This window comes from Venustampulla echinocandica (assembly GCF_003357145.1).
Source record: "Venustampulla echinocandica strain BP 5553 chromosome Unknown scaffold_6, whole genome shotgun sequence".
Lineage (NCBI taxonomy): Eukaryota > Fungi > Ascomycota > Leotiomycetes > Helotiales > Pleuroascaceae > Venustampulla > Venustampulla echinocandica.
In genome coordinates, this window is record NW_022474211.1 from 16,117 (window position 1) to 31,527 (window position 15,411).

A 15,411-nucleotide genomic window follows, 5' to 3' on the forward strand; every position below is an offset into this window, starting at 1 on the left:
CTTTGCCTACTAGCAAAAAGTAAGTAGTATCAATTACACTTCCGTTATTACACGTGCCGACGTAGCCAAAGCTATCTCCAGATTGGCCGAATTTCAGCTCAATCCTAGACCAAAATACCTTGCTACTGCCGACTACCTATTACAGTACTTGGAAAGTAGTAAAAGATTGGCTATTGAGTTCAATAGTAACGCGACTCAATCCAAAGAGCTCTTTTCGGCATAGAGCAACGCAGCTTATAGAGATAATCCAACTACTAAATATAACTCAAATAACTTTTACTTTAAACTCTTTAGTAAAGTAATCTACTATAAAACTACTAAGTAAAAGACTATTACTACGTCGAATACTGAGGCAGAGTTCCTGGCTATCTCATTAGCTGCCAAAGAGCTTATTTAGTAGAATAAGCTCTTCAAAGTTATCTAATTCGATTTCTAAAACGACCAATCATAGACGTTATACTATGATAATCAACAGATAATATACTTTCTCACTGTAGATATTCCACAGTTGGAGACTAAACTCAAATATATTGATATCTATTAGTACTAGTTGCGCCAAGAAGTACTTTCTAGGTCAATTAAAGTGGAGTAGATACTTACTACCAAAATAGTAGCAGATAAGTTTACCAAAAGCTTACTTGCCCAAAAATATGCCGAATTCGTACAGCAACTCAATATAGTAGATATCTCTAACAAACTCGACTCTAGGGATAAGCCCAATTAGGCTTTAAATAAGTCCTAATTAAGTAGTCAATCTCTGAGGAAGAGTGTTAGAATATAGGAGTTATAGGAATTCCCCTGGCTAGCTAGTCAAGCCACTTAAGTACCCCACTTAGCACTTCTCTACTACAAAGGAGAAATGAGATATATATACTCGCGATGAGCCGAATACACGGATATCATCGCATCCCATACTAATTAGTATAGCACATAATGATAGAGGCCCTGGGAAGCTATTCGGATACTATCGGTATTATTTCCTTGAGTCACCTGATTGATCACCTGACCCTATACATTCATTTGCCTATATATGTGAAGCTTTCACCCCATAGTATTAGGCTTTTTAATCAATTCAATTACCCCATTCCATGACCCATTCTGACCAATCAATTACCTGTATTAAGTATACCAATTTGGGTCCCATTAATCAACAATTTTCAATCATCACATGCTAGACCACGCAACAGGGTTCTAGATTTTCAAAGCTTTCGTGGAGACTCGGGGACCTCAAGACGTCATCAAAGCCAATTACTAATAATAGGAGACGAGTTGCACTAGAGAATATAGTAAATGAGTCGTTAGTGGCTCCTCCTCTCGGGGAGGTCGTCCAGGACGATCTCATGTTCGGCGACTTTACTACCATAGGCTAGACCCTGTAAGGTTAGTACAGTGTGTAGGGGTTAATAATTGTTTAGCGCCACTTCACGCTGCCCTATCACGTCAGGACCATGTCAAATTGAAGTTATGCATAGCAATCTCAGTACTCTGTCTCCATTCCATTTGCTGCAGTTGCAGCCAGGCACCTCGTGTGCATTCCACGCTCTCCATGAATCAGGTCTCTAACCTCCGCGTCTATACAGTGGTACAGCCTATAAGTATAGTAACAGCGGACAAGGGCCTGAACGCCACAGGCAATTTCAGCACTTGATAACTTCTGATATACACAACCAAAAAACTTCATTTAAGCTCGAGAATAATGCCAATGAGGAGGATTATACACTTCTCCTTTTTCACGTTTTGGTGATGCGTTGTGGTTGTGATGCAAGGGGAGTAAAGTGAGGCCCCTGCTAGCGCTATTACTATACTTAGGGGCTGTACCTCCAGAATAGTTTCGGGATTTAAACGCCCCCCGGGATTCGGATATGAGGACGGGTCCTGTCCAGGGCTACGAAAATAAAGTATTATGTCCCATTTCTTGCCCGACACTTGCTATATAGAGCTTCTTGGCTATTCTTTGAGCAGTCACTAGTGACGCTACTTATCACGCATGATCTACTGGATGGCCCTCGAACAGCATCTACAGCTCAATACTTCACCATAAATTATTATGGGGTCTATTCAAGGAGGTTCTCCACCAACAAACGGCGGCTCTGCCAACTCACCCAATCACCCGGTCTCAACCCCAACCGCAGCAGACAACCAAAGTTTCAAGCCCACAGCTTGTGTGGCTTGTCGTGAAAAACATTTGAAATGCGACGCATTGAGAACGTGCACTCGCTGCGCAGTGCAAGGTATACCTTGCGTCTATCTGAAGTCCCGCCGTGGTTACAGAGGACCAAATGCTTCAAGCAGACAAATCTGTCTATCAAATGGTAGGTTCTCCCTGAAGTCAAAATATAACCATGTAGCTGACCAAATTCAGCAAGTGATGCTGGCGGTGCAATTTCGGAGCCGACTAAAGTCAAACCCTCGAGTATTGCTTTGATGCCGCCAGTAGCAGATGATGTTATATCTTTATCACTCGATCTTCCTCCAGTGAGCAACGAGGCAAATTCGACCGGACTTTATACTCGCCACTACCGACCTAACTATACACATCGGTGTATGGAAGCCTTCTACCAATACTTCTATAATGCACATCCATTCATACCCCCACGGCACCAACTTCTCCGGGTACTTAAACAAACCCCAATGGAACATCTTCAGACCGCAATATCTTATGTTGGATCTCGATACGTACCTGGAGCACCAATATCATCTTTTGCTCTCGAATTTGAATCCTATCTATTAGGAAATAAACCTGCACCGAAGGATGCATCTATGGTACAAGCAATGCTTCTGTTCGCTCTTGGACTGCATGGTAACAACGAGCGGAAGCGAGCCGTTGAGATTCTTGTCAAGGCACAAACCTTAGCTATAGAGCTCGGAATGAGCCAGCGGGAGTACTCATTGGTCAATGGACGAGGTTCACCAACCTGCGAGGAAAGCCTGCGGAGGACTTGGTGGGAACTATATGTTGTTAGCATCATGGTGGCGGGCTTTCATGGGACTGGGACATTTTACCATCGAGACTCTCTGTCAAATGTGCCTTTACCGTGTGAAGAAGACGAATTTGCATCAGGCGTAGGTCACCTCCCTGCCTCTGGTATAATATTACTAATCCCCTTTATCAGTGTATCCCGCAATTACATACAATTGAACAGTTTAATGAAGACTCTTTCGAAGACGAAGACATAATGTTCTCCTCATATGCATACAGAATTGCCGCAGCACAGAATCTCGATAGGATACTACAGTCAAAGGATTCTCTATTCCCAGACGATGTAGCGCTATATCAGTTGGAAGCGCATCTAACTAACTGGCATCTCCACCTCCCCGACAATAAACGCGACTTGTTCGGCCAGTTTGGAACACTCGATGAGATGCTATTCCAGGCTCACATGATCGCAAATGTGTAAGCATCCTCTTTACTCGATTCATCCCCTATTTCCTTGATGCTGATCGATTTTAGGAGCTCACTGTTACTTTACTGGGACTTCTCACCACTTGATGGTCTTGCCGTGCGAACTATTACCTCCTGCACAGAAGGGTCTGGAGTCCCGGCCATAGGACCAACATCAGATGCCGTTTATACTAGAAGAACTATTCAAGCAGCATCCAATGTCAGCAAGCTGGTCACTCTCCCCGGACCCCTAGTGAAACACACGCAGTTCTTTGTCTGTGCACTCGCCCTTTCCTCTATTATCCACCTGTCACTCTGGGTAAAATTGCCAGTGATGGCACAGGACCATGACCTCAAACAACAGATACGAATAAATACAGGAGCTCTGAAAGCTGTGGCCTCGCTTTGGCCTTCTGCTGGAATTGGTTTAAAGCAGGTGACAATGGTTGCGCAGAACATTTATGCAAATCGGAAAGATGCTGCTGGTGAGAAGTTTTGGCGTGATTTTATCGAAGATGATCTTATGGGCGAACTAATCAAAGGCACCGTTAGTATTGACACCTAGGTAGCTGTAGAATAACCCTTTAATTGTTAAAAACTCGTCTTTTAGTAACATAAATTTCTTTCATTAAAGATAGTACACGAAGATATTAAAACAAGGGATGCGTATTAGCGTGCGTAGGGGTTAGTAACATTGTCAGTCAGGCAATTGACTTCTGAATTCAAAACAAGATTAATACATTTGAAAACTCTGTTGTGAATCGCGAATCAGCCACTTACATTGATATCTCTGGAAAAATACATTTCTTTATCGCTGGGGTGACTTCACCGCATCTGTCTTCGATTGTGAAGCAAAGCCAAATGGTACTTCGTAAGTGACCTCCAGTGCTTCAAAATTATAATCCCTCCCGTTAATCAAATTTAGCTCAAAAAGTGGAAATTGGTAGATATTGGCTTGGACTTTAATTTACTATAAATATCTTTACTGGAAATTAAGTTTTGGTATAAAGCTTTTGAAGTGTCTATAGTGGAATAACTGAGCTGAGGCCTCGCGGTTTGTAAGCGGTAATATTGAACTGAAGGATCATATGCGGGGAATATATGACAATCCGTTTTGGACAATGAGCTAGTCTGATTACTTTCTACCTACAACTGAGGCTCAATCCCACACAAGGGTAGCAGTACTCCCTGACCAGTCTTTTGGTGGTTCTCTTATCCCATAATGCAGCCGTTGAGTACGCATCAAAGTTAATAGTTTTGGTTAATAGTTTTGGCGACAAAAGTGGCTTCATATTATATCAGTTCAGTCAATGGCAGACAACCTTTTAATGCGAATGTCAATGTCAACAAGCACGACTAGCATCTGCTTAACCAATAGAGATATGAACTCCTATACGCTTCGTAATAATTTTGATAGATTTTACAACTGAAAAGCCTCCAGGTCCCCCATGGCTCTCTGCCGCTTGCCAATAGCGTGATGCGAGAATGACTTATCAATTCTAGGGGCAGTTTGGACTCACTCAAGATGGCCGTCTACCACGAGCGCTTCCCATTCCCCGGCAAAGAGTGGCAATTGTCTTCACTTATCTGCATAATTGTAGACTTCTCAGCACTGAGGATCTTTGATGCCGATATTCATGCCTTGGCTGGCACTCTGGGAGTACTTCACACTATAGCAATGACCAGCTGGTTGTCTTCATGAGCGAAATGCCCGGAAATTTTGGAAAGCGTTATTCTTGCAAGTTTCTAGCCAGACTGGCCTTAGGCTGGACTTGGGACCTTATTTGCCGCTCAATCGTCAGATATATAGCAGGATTGACATTGTTAATGCTTTAAATTTCTATGCGCTAAACTATTCCTCCTCTCTTCTCAATGCGAATATCCTCCTCCCCCATATCTCTATTAGCTACTAAGCTGATGGTCACAAGTGCCTTCCCGATCCCACTCACAATTAATGCAAAAGGACTTCCTTGTGCTTTATACGCAAACGCGCCGGCGAAACTCCCAGCAAACAAACTTAACAAAAATGCAATCCTTCTATTCCTCCTTCTATTCTTTTGTGCAAACATCTCTTTATCAATGAAAATATCCACATATGCCGCAGTTGCCATCGCGGTTGTGATTTCCGTGACCTGAAGTCCCCTTGCCATTGCAACCTGGGCCCCAGAACTAAAAGCCAGCAGCGAAATCACTGCTAATGCGTGAGGTCCAGTGTCCTCCACTGGACTGGGACCGGCGTATTGTATACCAGCTGCAATGAATACGAGCGCTGTTTGGATTATAGAGCTGGCCATTAACCACCACCGTTTTCGAGGACCGAAGTAGTTTCCTACTTGTCCGGGGAGGAAGCCGCCGAGGACGAACATGGAGAGAGAGATGCCGATGTTAGAGAGTGAAAAAAGGGTCGTGAGCTTGGCCACCCCAACTGCGAGGAGAACTGTGTTTCCCGTTTGATTGGATGCAAAGCAGTGATCTGTGAAATGTTAGTCATATCTACACAACGGGGGATGGGGGATGGTAGATGGTGCAAAGGGAGGCGGGAACCAACAGTCAGGGAAGGAAGCGGCATCTTGGATTCCAATGCTGAACGACAACAGAAGTAGTTGACACTCAAGTAGAAAATCATCCCTAATAAGAGCATGAGCGAACGTTCTCCAGCGTAATGAGTGTGCCGGCTGGTTTGTGCAGTTACGTTGTGCCGAATCTGTCTGGCACCAACGGGAGCTCATTTTGGAAAGTGAAGGATGGATTGCTTGTCGTCCTCGGGTCTTGTTAATTGGAACGGTAATCGAAACTGTGGCTTTGGATATAACTGATGCAATCCAAGGAAGTGACATTTGGAATGGGGACACTGTTGAAGACCTCCGTGCCTGTGTGACTTGTAGTAAATTGATGTGTAATTGCTTCCGCGGTCTAGACTAGGGTTCAGATTTTTCACGTTATATAATTATATAATGTTGTAAGATTTGCGTTATTATTACAGGAGATGTTGCGTTATATAATTACATAAAGTTATATATAACTCCTGTATAACTATGTATAAAAAGGCCCAAAAGTTATCCTCAATTATATTATTATAGCCAAAATCAGACCTTATTATATATATGATCACTAAATGGCCAATTATATATATAAAGGCCGATCCCTAGTCTAGACTTCCACCGGGCTTACTCATTGAAGTTCTAGCACCCAATTCTTGCTCCAGATTTGCAAACGGCGACCAGAAGCCCGGCAATGGAATGGCAATGCCCGAAATTGTCAAGGTTAAGCGAGGGGACGGCGACCACCCCGCTTACTTTTTTCTAGCCTTCAGAACACAGCCCTGTTTCGCAGGTGATCTGGATCTCAATCCCTGGTCGCTGCTCATGCATGTATGTACGAAAGTACAGCACTTACAGCGACCTCACCGTTTGTGACCCTTTTTTTTCTTTCTCCGAAAGAACTGGGATGCGTCATGTTTTCTAAAATGAGATAAAATATGCAAAGGAGCTTCGGAGATTCCAAGTATTTAAAGAATAACAGTTGAAAACTTTGGTTTTACTAAAATTTGTTTATACTTACAAGACCCAAAGATGCGAATGCTAAGCTGTGCTGCTCGCAGTCTCTAAACTATTTTAGTCTATAAATCTACCCGACCCACTAATAATATCCAATTTGAATTCCCTTTCTACAACTTTGGCCCCCGCATTAAGTTCATAAACTCCTTTGAAGCCTTGACAGGGATTCGCAGAAAGATATCACCGCTTTCCGTAGCTTCTGGTAGCTTTCCAGCCCGAATGTTGAACTGAAGAGACTGATGCAGCAATCTTGGCTCTCCAAGGACTGCATCTCTCTCTGATCTAAACTTGACAAATTCCTCCTCTTTCGTGCCCTCCTTAACATGCTTATTTCCCTCGCGCTGCTCCTTAACAGTCGTATAAGGTTTGTGCTTCTCTCCTATATCATTCTTGGAACGCGCCTCTGGGGGATAATCGTGTCCTACATAGAGACGATAAGTTTCTGGTAGGCCTAAGAGTGTTTGGGTAGAAGAGTAGAGTGCAGTTGCAGATCCTCCCGGGAAGTCAGCCCTTGCTGACCCAACATCTGGATTGAATATGGAGTCTCCAGTAAAGACGTTTTCGCCGATCAGATATCCGACATGATCAGGGGTATGACCTGGGAGATGCAAGACTTTTGCGCGAATCTCCCCAATCATAAACTCCTCATTATCTTGAAAGAGCTTGTCAAACACGTTGACCAGCTGGGAGCCGTTGATCTTGTATTTAGAAGCAAAGGTTGCTTGAACCTCTGCAATTCGTTCTCCGATGCAGATTTCTGGACGTGGCCTTCCTTGACTGACTAGCTTTTGTTGGAGGTAGGTAGCAGCGGTGAGATGGTCTGCATGTGCATGGGTTTCGAGGATTCGGGTAACGGTGAGGTTATATTCCAAGATGAGCCCGAGAAGACCATCGGCGGTGTCGGTACTGATTTGATTCGAGGCCGGGTTGAAGTCTAGGACCGAGTCGATTACCACAGCGTCCCGAGTTTGAGGATCAGCAACTATGTATTGCCAAGTTGCGGTAACGGCCTCGAAACATGCATATATGTCTGGTTTGTTGACCATTTTATGATAAAGATCGACTGCCTTGATCGATGCGATGGCGGGACGGAAAACTTCTAGATAGACAGTTAGCCATGAATTAAATGACTAGAAGACGGAGAGCAATACCCAAGATTGATATGCCAAGATATAGTCCGCGAGCTCCGAGGACTCTACCAAATAGAATGAATGTGTTGTGAGGAGTGTTGAATTTATGGATAAGATTACTTGCGGGCAAGTGATACTTATGTGATGACGGAATATTCGCCTCGGAAGCTGGGTTCTTAACTTCTTAAGGAGTTCGAGATGATCATCTCCCTTCTCGAAGATGTTTACTAATAAAGCAGGTGAAACACTGCACCGCTGCGCGCTGGGACTCCACACCAGGCTGTTTAAATCCCGAAATATAGCCTCCGCAGTGGGTCCCTCCCGGGCGCCACAACGCCATGCCACGCCACAAGCCTCAGCGCCACCACTGTATCCAAGTCGCCGACGTATTGAAACCCCGGGATCGAACGTCTTGGAATTTATTCTAGAAAAATACTGTCCGGCTCGGCGACCTACATTTATTCATATTGTCTCATGTCTTAGTGGTTGCATGGGCACGCCGAGGCTTGCTAATCACCAAACGGGAAAGTCACTTCATGAGCGAGCACACATAAGGCTCCTATAAATACTATGTAGAGCTTTTTCCGGACCCCAAACTATACAGTTCCTTTCTAACGCTCGTTAACGTCGTCCCAGACCTCATCTTCGACACAATACACCCCAACTTTTTTGGTCTCATAAAATACTACAATGGCAGCAAACGTTATCTCGACCGGGCTATCAGGCTCCCTTTTTGGAGCCGCGCTTCTTCTATCTGGAGTCTATTCTCCAACAGTAATAGCATCACAGCTTGACCTTTCTGATTTCCACATGTTGAAAGTCTTCCTCACAGCTAGTGGAAGCAGTGCGTAAGTGCTCAAGAGGCCAATTTGAGGTCTTCAACCTAACCAAATCCATAGAGTTCTCATAGAACTAGCAAGACGAACAAATATCGCCCCTTTTAAGCCCCGCGAAGCTTCGAACTTGAACAGATTGCACCGATACGATGGAAACGTCATCGGAGGTTTGCTCCTAGGGAGTGGCATGGCTCTTACAGGTGCATGTCCAGGAACAGTACTTGTACAAGTTGCTTCTGGCATCGCTTCTGGATTTCCAGTACTAGCTGGAGGAATCTTAGGAGGCATGGTATGGTCTCGATTAGGACACTGTGCCAAATGCACACCAACAACATCATCAACAACAAATAAAGAGTCTTCCGATGTCAAGAAGGAACATGCCGTCACCATCTACGAGTCTTTGAAATTAAGCCCAACCAGGGCAATCCTAATCTACGAAATCATATGCCTTTCTATCATCCTCAGCGCATCCTACCTCTTGCCCGGGGGTCACGGCTCTCAACGTCTCAACCCAATGCTTGGTGGGCTTCTCATTGGTGGTGCACAAGCCGCATCTCTCGTTCTTACCCACGCACCGATTGGTGTCTCAACCGCATACGAAAGAATGGGACAATATATATGTTGGTTCACAGGACTGTCGCCAAACAGAACCTCCGCATGGCCGTCTCCGAGCCCGATCATCTTCGCCGTTGGGATGCTTATGGGGAGTTGGTGTTTAAGTAATTACCTGGGCATGAGTCCGGTTACAGAATCGACCAACATCTCTATTGCTCGAGCAATGGTGGGAGGAGCTGCCCTTATTGTTGGAGCAAGGACCGCAGGAGGTTGCACTTCTGGGCATGGCATTAGCGGCATGTCGACCTTCTCAAAAGCAAGTTTTATAACAGTTGGAGCCATGTTTGCTGGGGGAATTGGGCTATCAAGTCTTCTCCGGCTTTTCACATAACATTCTCATTATGTAACCAAAAGGTTTGAGCATTGTGCAAGAAATATTGTAGATAGTTCATTATGAAGTTTATTGAATAATATATTTAATAAAAAGAAACAACCTATTTTCTTCCTAGGTTGGGCTTCAATTTCGTGAAAGAATATTCCGAAAAACTACGCTCTATTTGGCTTATGGTTCATATTCCACAGGTCGTGAAGACCTTGATTTGATGTTGTTAAGTAATACAGTATACTCATAATATATTTCTCCGGATTATTTATGGCAGATAATGAAAACCTTTAGGAACCATAAACGTCTCGCCGCCTTGCTCTACAAGCAGAATTGGGAGACATTTTACTTTGAAGCTGTAGCTGGGACTGTTTGGCGTATATTAAAATAATCATGGCCATGATACTAATGCACACTTTAGATGTCATTATCTCTTGAGGGTGAATGGTTGGAAAAAAGTTGCAGGAAGAAAATGTTCTACCGCCCCCTCCCCCCTGAATAAAGGGTAGATCTCGCCACCTATAACATCACACCTCCGCTATTAATCAAGAGAGCTATGGGGTGATTCTATCTTCTAATCAGATGAGTCAGCAATTGAAAAAGCGGCAGGATCTTAGCGTTACTTGAGAATAACATCTTCGTTTTTCTCCGAACATTTTTCCCGTACAAACTGGTAGAGGAGCCCACCTAGAATTAAAGCGCTACTGTGGGCGGTCAGTGTCTTGGAGTGAGGTGTGTGTGTAAGAATATAGGGTGAGCATAAGTGGCGCCAGTGAGCCCCATCAAATCTTTATTCAGGGGGTGGGGTAGATCTCACAACTACCGATTAGGTTTGGCTAGATTAGCGAGCTCGGCGACCTGTCGCCACGAAATATCATACGATTACAGTTTCATTACGGACGCAACACCAGAATTGAAATGGCCAAGGTTGTCGGTATTCCGTGGGCGCTTTTTCCAGGAGGTAGTGTGAGGAGATATTTGCGCCGAAATGTTCGCTCGGGATCACAGGCTACTGTAAAATATATATCTCTGCCAGTTCCTAATTCAATAAACTTCAAGAAGAAAAGTAATTTGTTATGCTTTTGACATGAAAAGCAACTGTCTCTGCGTTTTTAAGCAACGGTCTCTTTTTGCATCCGTTCGTCGGAACCCACAAACATTTATTCACAGAGCAAATTTCACAATGCCTTCAAAGGTGCCAATGAAGATCGTGGTCGTGGGAGGTGTAGCGGGTGGCATGTCAGCAGCGAGTGTCCGCGTTGTTGAAACTTTGCCTGTGTTGCGAGTGTGACATATCAGATAGATGGAGGAGTGCGAATCTTGGGCGCATTGCAACTAACTATGTTCAAGTATTGTGACTATGTCCAGGCGCGACGGATGTGCGGCGATGTAGCAAGCCGACATGGGGATACAACTTCCGTGTAGTCCGTTGGATAGGACCATGGCATGACAGTGGAGTCAAGAATTCTGCTACCTGGTTATTTTAGCCATCAAGGCCCCTTCGCTCAGCAGTTGAAATGTGGAAATATGCATCGTGTCCAAGCTACTTCCATACGCACAGTACTATCAAAGAGCAAGCTGATGTCTCCGAGTAGGCAAACAGACATTCGGGCGATCGCAGGGCGAGGGGGCAGGCTTTGCGAATGAACAGCCAAATATTCCCTTCATGCGAACGAATAGAATCTGCATGAGTCCTGGATCCAACTGTTATTTTTGCATATTATAAGGCATGATTGACTGGAAAATCTGCCCGTCCGGGATGGTATTAAATCAAAGGGCGAGGAGGCTCATGGTTAACCGGGTCACGCAAGGCTGCCCTTAGAATTGGATTTTCGATGCGCCCCAAAGAGTGCCTCTTGGTATAGCTTCACCGACTGGTCCAGAGATTGGCGAGCACGCGGGGGAACGAGCATGCATATCTCTCCTGGGCCTCCTTCTCTTTCTAATATGTTCTTGATGCAATTGCGTTGTTCATCTATGCGCACCAATGAGATGTCCTAAATTAGTTTCCTGACGTCTTTAAGGTTTGCGGGCAACTGCGGGGTGAAAATTGGCATAGTGTTCTTGATTACACACGTTCCTTCAGGAGACGTTCCGATCGTGGACAATCCTTGTCGGCTGTATGTAATATAATTATTCTTGGCACTTCACGCTTTAGGAAATATTCATCGGCAACGTTATGCTCTATTTGCATTTCTCTTCCGATACGTCATTCCTTTTGAGGGCGACGCGATCTTACAGGTAGATCTGCTTCAACTCGTTGAAAGGGTCCATTTCATATCTTCGGATCCGTTGATCGGACGATCATGGCCCACACTAGCCGCGTAGATGCGTTGAAGGTTGTCTCCATAGGTATACCTGTAGTAGTTCGCTTGCGGGGTGTTTAGCTCTGTGTGAATTGGCTTGGTAAAGTGGTGTCCGAAAACTCTGGACCACTCCTTGATTGTTTCGTTGTAGTTTCTCGGGTAGAGACAAAGCATCCGGTAGGCACTCCGGAATAGACAATAGCGGCTTTGAACAATTCAGGATAGGTGGCAGCCATAACGTTCTGAATTCGTCAGCTTAGGTTGTGTAGAAGTAGCGAGCAGTCTTACCGTCATCATGGCGCCCGAGGACGTGCCAGTAACAAAACATTTGCTTGTATCGACATTGTGTTTGTTAATGGCCCAAGTCACCATGTCAGCGATCGCATTGCTATCACCACCTCCATTGTGGGTAAGTATAGCCTTGGAACTGACGTCCTAGCAACCATTAGAGTTTAGGGTGCTGGGGTAGATCACGATGAATCCGTACTGTTCAGCCAAAGTTTGGTATGGCGAGCCGTTGTAGAAGGCTTGAGCTGATCCGCCACAGTAATGAATCCCTACGAGAATGCCGGGACTCGTAGCGAGCTTGTTCGGCACATACATGTAGAAGCCCACTTTGGTAGGGTTCGAGATACCGGAGTTGGTGATTTATTGCAAGTGCGCGCGCTTGGTGAGAGGAGGGGTAGCAAAGGCACCAACCCCAGCGATAATAGTAGAAAAAATCGAGGGGCGAACTATTGTGTATTGAATATCTGAAATTTATGTGTGACATGGGGGAATTCTTGAAGGCTTGAGCCACAGCCATTTAAACTGATAGTGTCTGGTTCAGTTCACTAGTAACATGATGCCAACAGACTAAACCGGCGGCCCCCGGTTTTGAATCCATATGCTAATACGTACGAAGGCGAGAATCGTAATAAAGTATCCCTGCCATTTTACCTCGTTATAATTCTGATCACACCCTATCTGAGAAGGCGGTCCAGACGGGGCGTTTCAATCCCGGAATACAAGGTTTAGCCAAGGGTAGCTCGCCGCTCAGACTTAAAACGTACAAGAAAAGTTGCCCATATAGTCGCATGTATGATCGGGCGAATGGAATTAAAGGAGCCAGTCACATATGTTTTCCAAAAATGCATTTCAGACGGCACCTACATCTTAGATAGTCTATTTAGCATGATAAATAATATTAGGCGTAATAGAGGGTAAAAGGATATTGGCAACGAATGCTCCAAGGAACTTCATCGATAAGCACGAATTCGGCATTGGAAAAAACTGCTCGTGGCTTTTTAACACTAGGGAATGGGTATATAATAATATGAGATGTCTCAGCTTCCTGTCCTCACCCAGTGAACTGAAACTCTTCACCACAAGTTCTGAACTTTTCACCATGCTCATTCCCAAAGCACTCACTCGTCTGAGTGTTGCATTCTGCCTCCTCAGAGTTGCCACCTCGCAAACGGTGTTAAAGATAATGCCCCTTGGGGATTCAATTACCGATATTACTTGTTGGCGTGCAATGCTATGGCAGCAACTCCAGAATGCAGGAGTTAAAAATATCGACTTTGTCGGTAGCATGGTATCGGCGGCGACATGCGACGGAATTAGTAACTATGACAGGAACCACGAAGGTCATTCAGGATATCTTGCCGTCGATATTGCCAACAAGAATCAGTTGGTTGGATGGCTCAATTCAGCAAAACCGGACATTGTTATGTTTCACCTTGGTACAAACGATATCGGGCGTTCAAAAACACCAGCGGAGACTATCGCTGCATTCACTACGCTTCTTGATCAAATGCGAGCAAGTAAAAGCAGTATAAAGGTTATTGGTAAGATAGTTTTGCTTCCTGCGTAAAGGCTTTCGCACGGAAATACTAATCTCAGGACTTAGTTGCACAAATCATTCCATTACCGTGGGTTGATAGTGGAATTCGAAGCCTTAATAGTGCCATAGCCTCATGGGCGACATTGAAGAATACCACATCTTCCCCAATATATGTCGTTGACCAATATACTGGGTTTACAACGTCTGATCTACAGTCCGATCAGATTCATCCAAACGAATCTGGCGACAAGAAGATTACGGCCAGATGGTATCCAACTTTGCTTAAGGTCATTCAGAATAGTCAGGCCGGGAAGAGAGAAGCAGTGTTTTCTGCTTGAAGAATCCTGTGCTACGAACGCCAACCTTATGGCCTGAGGCTCGGGTAGTCTGAAGCACTACCACAGAGAACCATGAAGGCATGTGACGAGGTCACGTGATGGCAGAAATCACGGGATGTTGCATCACGTGATAGAGCTTGCAGGAGCTCAGGCTCCGAGGATCCAGGAGCCTGGGGGATAGGGGATCCAGTGAGATCCGGGAGCATAAAGGTTCTATATAAGCAACTGTATTTCCTTACTAGATAGGAGCTTTGTGCTCAACTTGATTAATGAACTTGATCTCAACTTTGACTTACTCATCATACTTCATCATTGTGATCATTATAAGTGATCACTGCATTACTTTGCTACGCAACAGAAACCTTACGCTAAGTGTTAGTATATACCCAACGGGGTAGTATTAGCACCGACCCGTTACATCCTGGTCCTTGCTAGGGTTGATAATTGAACCAATTGAACTCGAATTAGCCCTAACCCTTTCGAATGAATTGAACGTGAATCAAATTAGGGCTTCAAATTCGACGAAGAGCACGAGTTAATTCTTTATTTACTATCCACCTCGCTGAACACTTATTTATTTTTTTCACTTTTCAGCAACTGTATTACCACCTGTATTCAGACCACTTCTCACTCTATTAGACTTCACCGCCCTGCTCCTCCTTATGCCGGGGCGGTTTTCTGGTGGAAAACACGTGCATGTGCCTCATCCGGGTCCATCCTCCCTCTGGCATTTCCCCAGATTCTGTTGGGAAAAGTACGGTGGGAAACAAGATTTCTATTTCTATTCATCTAGCTTTATAACCCGTGCTGGTCATTCAATCCTACGTTGTTTTTGTTTACTATGGCTAGCGAGCTCGCTCATAACGATGGGAGAAGTTTCCAGGTGAGAGTCGAATGGCCCGCGAATTGCATTTGCCTATTAGTTCTTTCGCTAACCGCCCGCTTAAACTCTTTCGGAGTAGAACATTTGATTACCGGGTCGGGTTTCTAGACCCCATAAAATGGATAACCCTGATGTCGAAATCCTCTATTCTCCTAGAGGGCTGTATTGCGAAGCCCTCTATAGTAGGGTTCATGAACTAATAAAGACATTCTAGCGA

The 15,411-nt window shown here is 44.7% G+C and overlaps 6 protein-coding genes across 6 annotated transcripts; 3 read left to right on the plus strand and 3 right to left on the minus strand.

Annotated features, from left to right (window-relative positions):
- Positions 1-2,047: 2,047 nt before the first annotated feature.
- BP5553_07433 (uncharacterized protein) lies at positions 2,048-3,947 on the plus strand (the record flags this gene model as incomplete). The annotated part of the gene is made up of 4 exons (XM_032016056.1): positions 2,048-2,312; positions 2,363-3,063; positions 3,114-3,394; positions 3,452-3,947. 4 exons carry the CDS (start codon positions 2,048-2,050, stop codon positions 3,945-3,947), a joined length of 1,743 nt encoding a protein of 580 aa, XP_031867287.1.
- Positions 3,948-5,229: 1,282 nt separating this feature from the next.
- On the minus strand, positions 5,230-6,111 carry BP5553_07434 (Uncharacterized protein; the record flags this gene model as incomplete). Its single annotated transcript, XM_032016057.1, has 2 exons — positions 5,230-5,855; positions 5,931-6,111. 2 exons carry the CDS (start codon positions 6,109-6,111, stop codon positions 5,230-5,232), a joined length of 807 nt encoding a protein of 268 aa, XP_031867288.1.
- Positions 6,112-7,049: 938 nt separating this feature from the next.
- BP5553_07435 (Uncharacterized protein) lies at positions 7,050-7,985 on the minus strand (the record flags this gene model as incomplete). Its single annotated transcript, XM_032016058.1, has 1 exon — positions 7,050-7,985. The coding sequence occupies one exon, from the start codon at positions 7,983-7,985 to the stop codon at positions 7,050-7,052; it is 936 nt and encodes a 311-aa protein (XP_031867289.1).
- A 774-nt stretch (positions 7,986-8,759) lies between these two features.
- On the plus strand, positions 8,760-9,851 carry BP5553_07436 (Uncharacterized protein; the record flags this gene model as incomplete). The annotated part of the gene is made up of 2 exons (XM_032016059.1): positions 8,760-8,917; positions 8,969-9,851. The coding sequence occupies 2 exons, from the start codon at positions 8,760-8,762 to the stop codon at positions 9,849-9,851; spliced, it is 1,041 nt and encodes a 346-aa protein (XP_031867290.1).
- A 2,374-nt stretch (positions 9,852-12,225) lies between these two features.
- Positions 12,226-12,751, minus strand: BP5553_07437 (uncharacterized protein; the record flags this gene model as incomplete). The annotated part of the gene is made up of 3 exons (XM_032016060.1): positions 12,226-12,390; positions 12,437-12,583; positions 12,623-12,751. The coding sequence occupies 3 exons, from the start codon at positions 12,749-12,751 to the stop codon at positions 12,226-12,228; spliced, it is 441 nt and encodes a 146-aa protein (XP_031867291.1).
- A 784-nt stretch (positions 12,752-13,535) lies between these two features.
- On the plus strand, positions 13,536-14,311 carry BP5553_07438 (Uncharacterized protein; the record flags this gene model as incomplete). The annotated part of the gene is made up of 2 exons (XM_032016061.1): positions 13,536-13,977; positions 14,040-14,311. 2 exons carry the CDS (start codon positions 13,536-13,538, stop codon positions 14,309-14,311), a joined length of 714 nt encoding a protein of 237 aa, XP_031867292.1.
- Between the last annotated feature and the right edge of the window lie 1,100 nt (positions 14,312-15,411).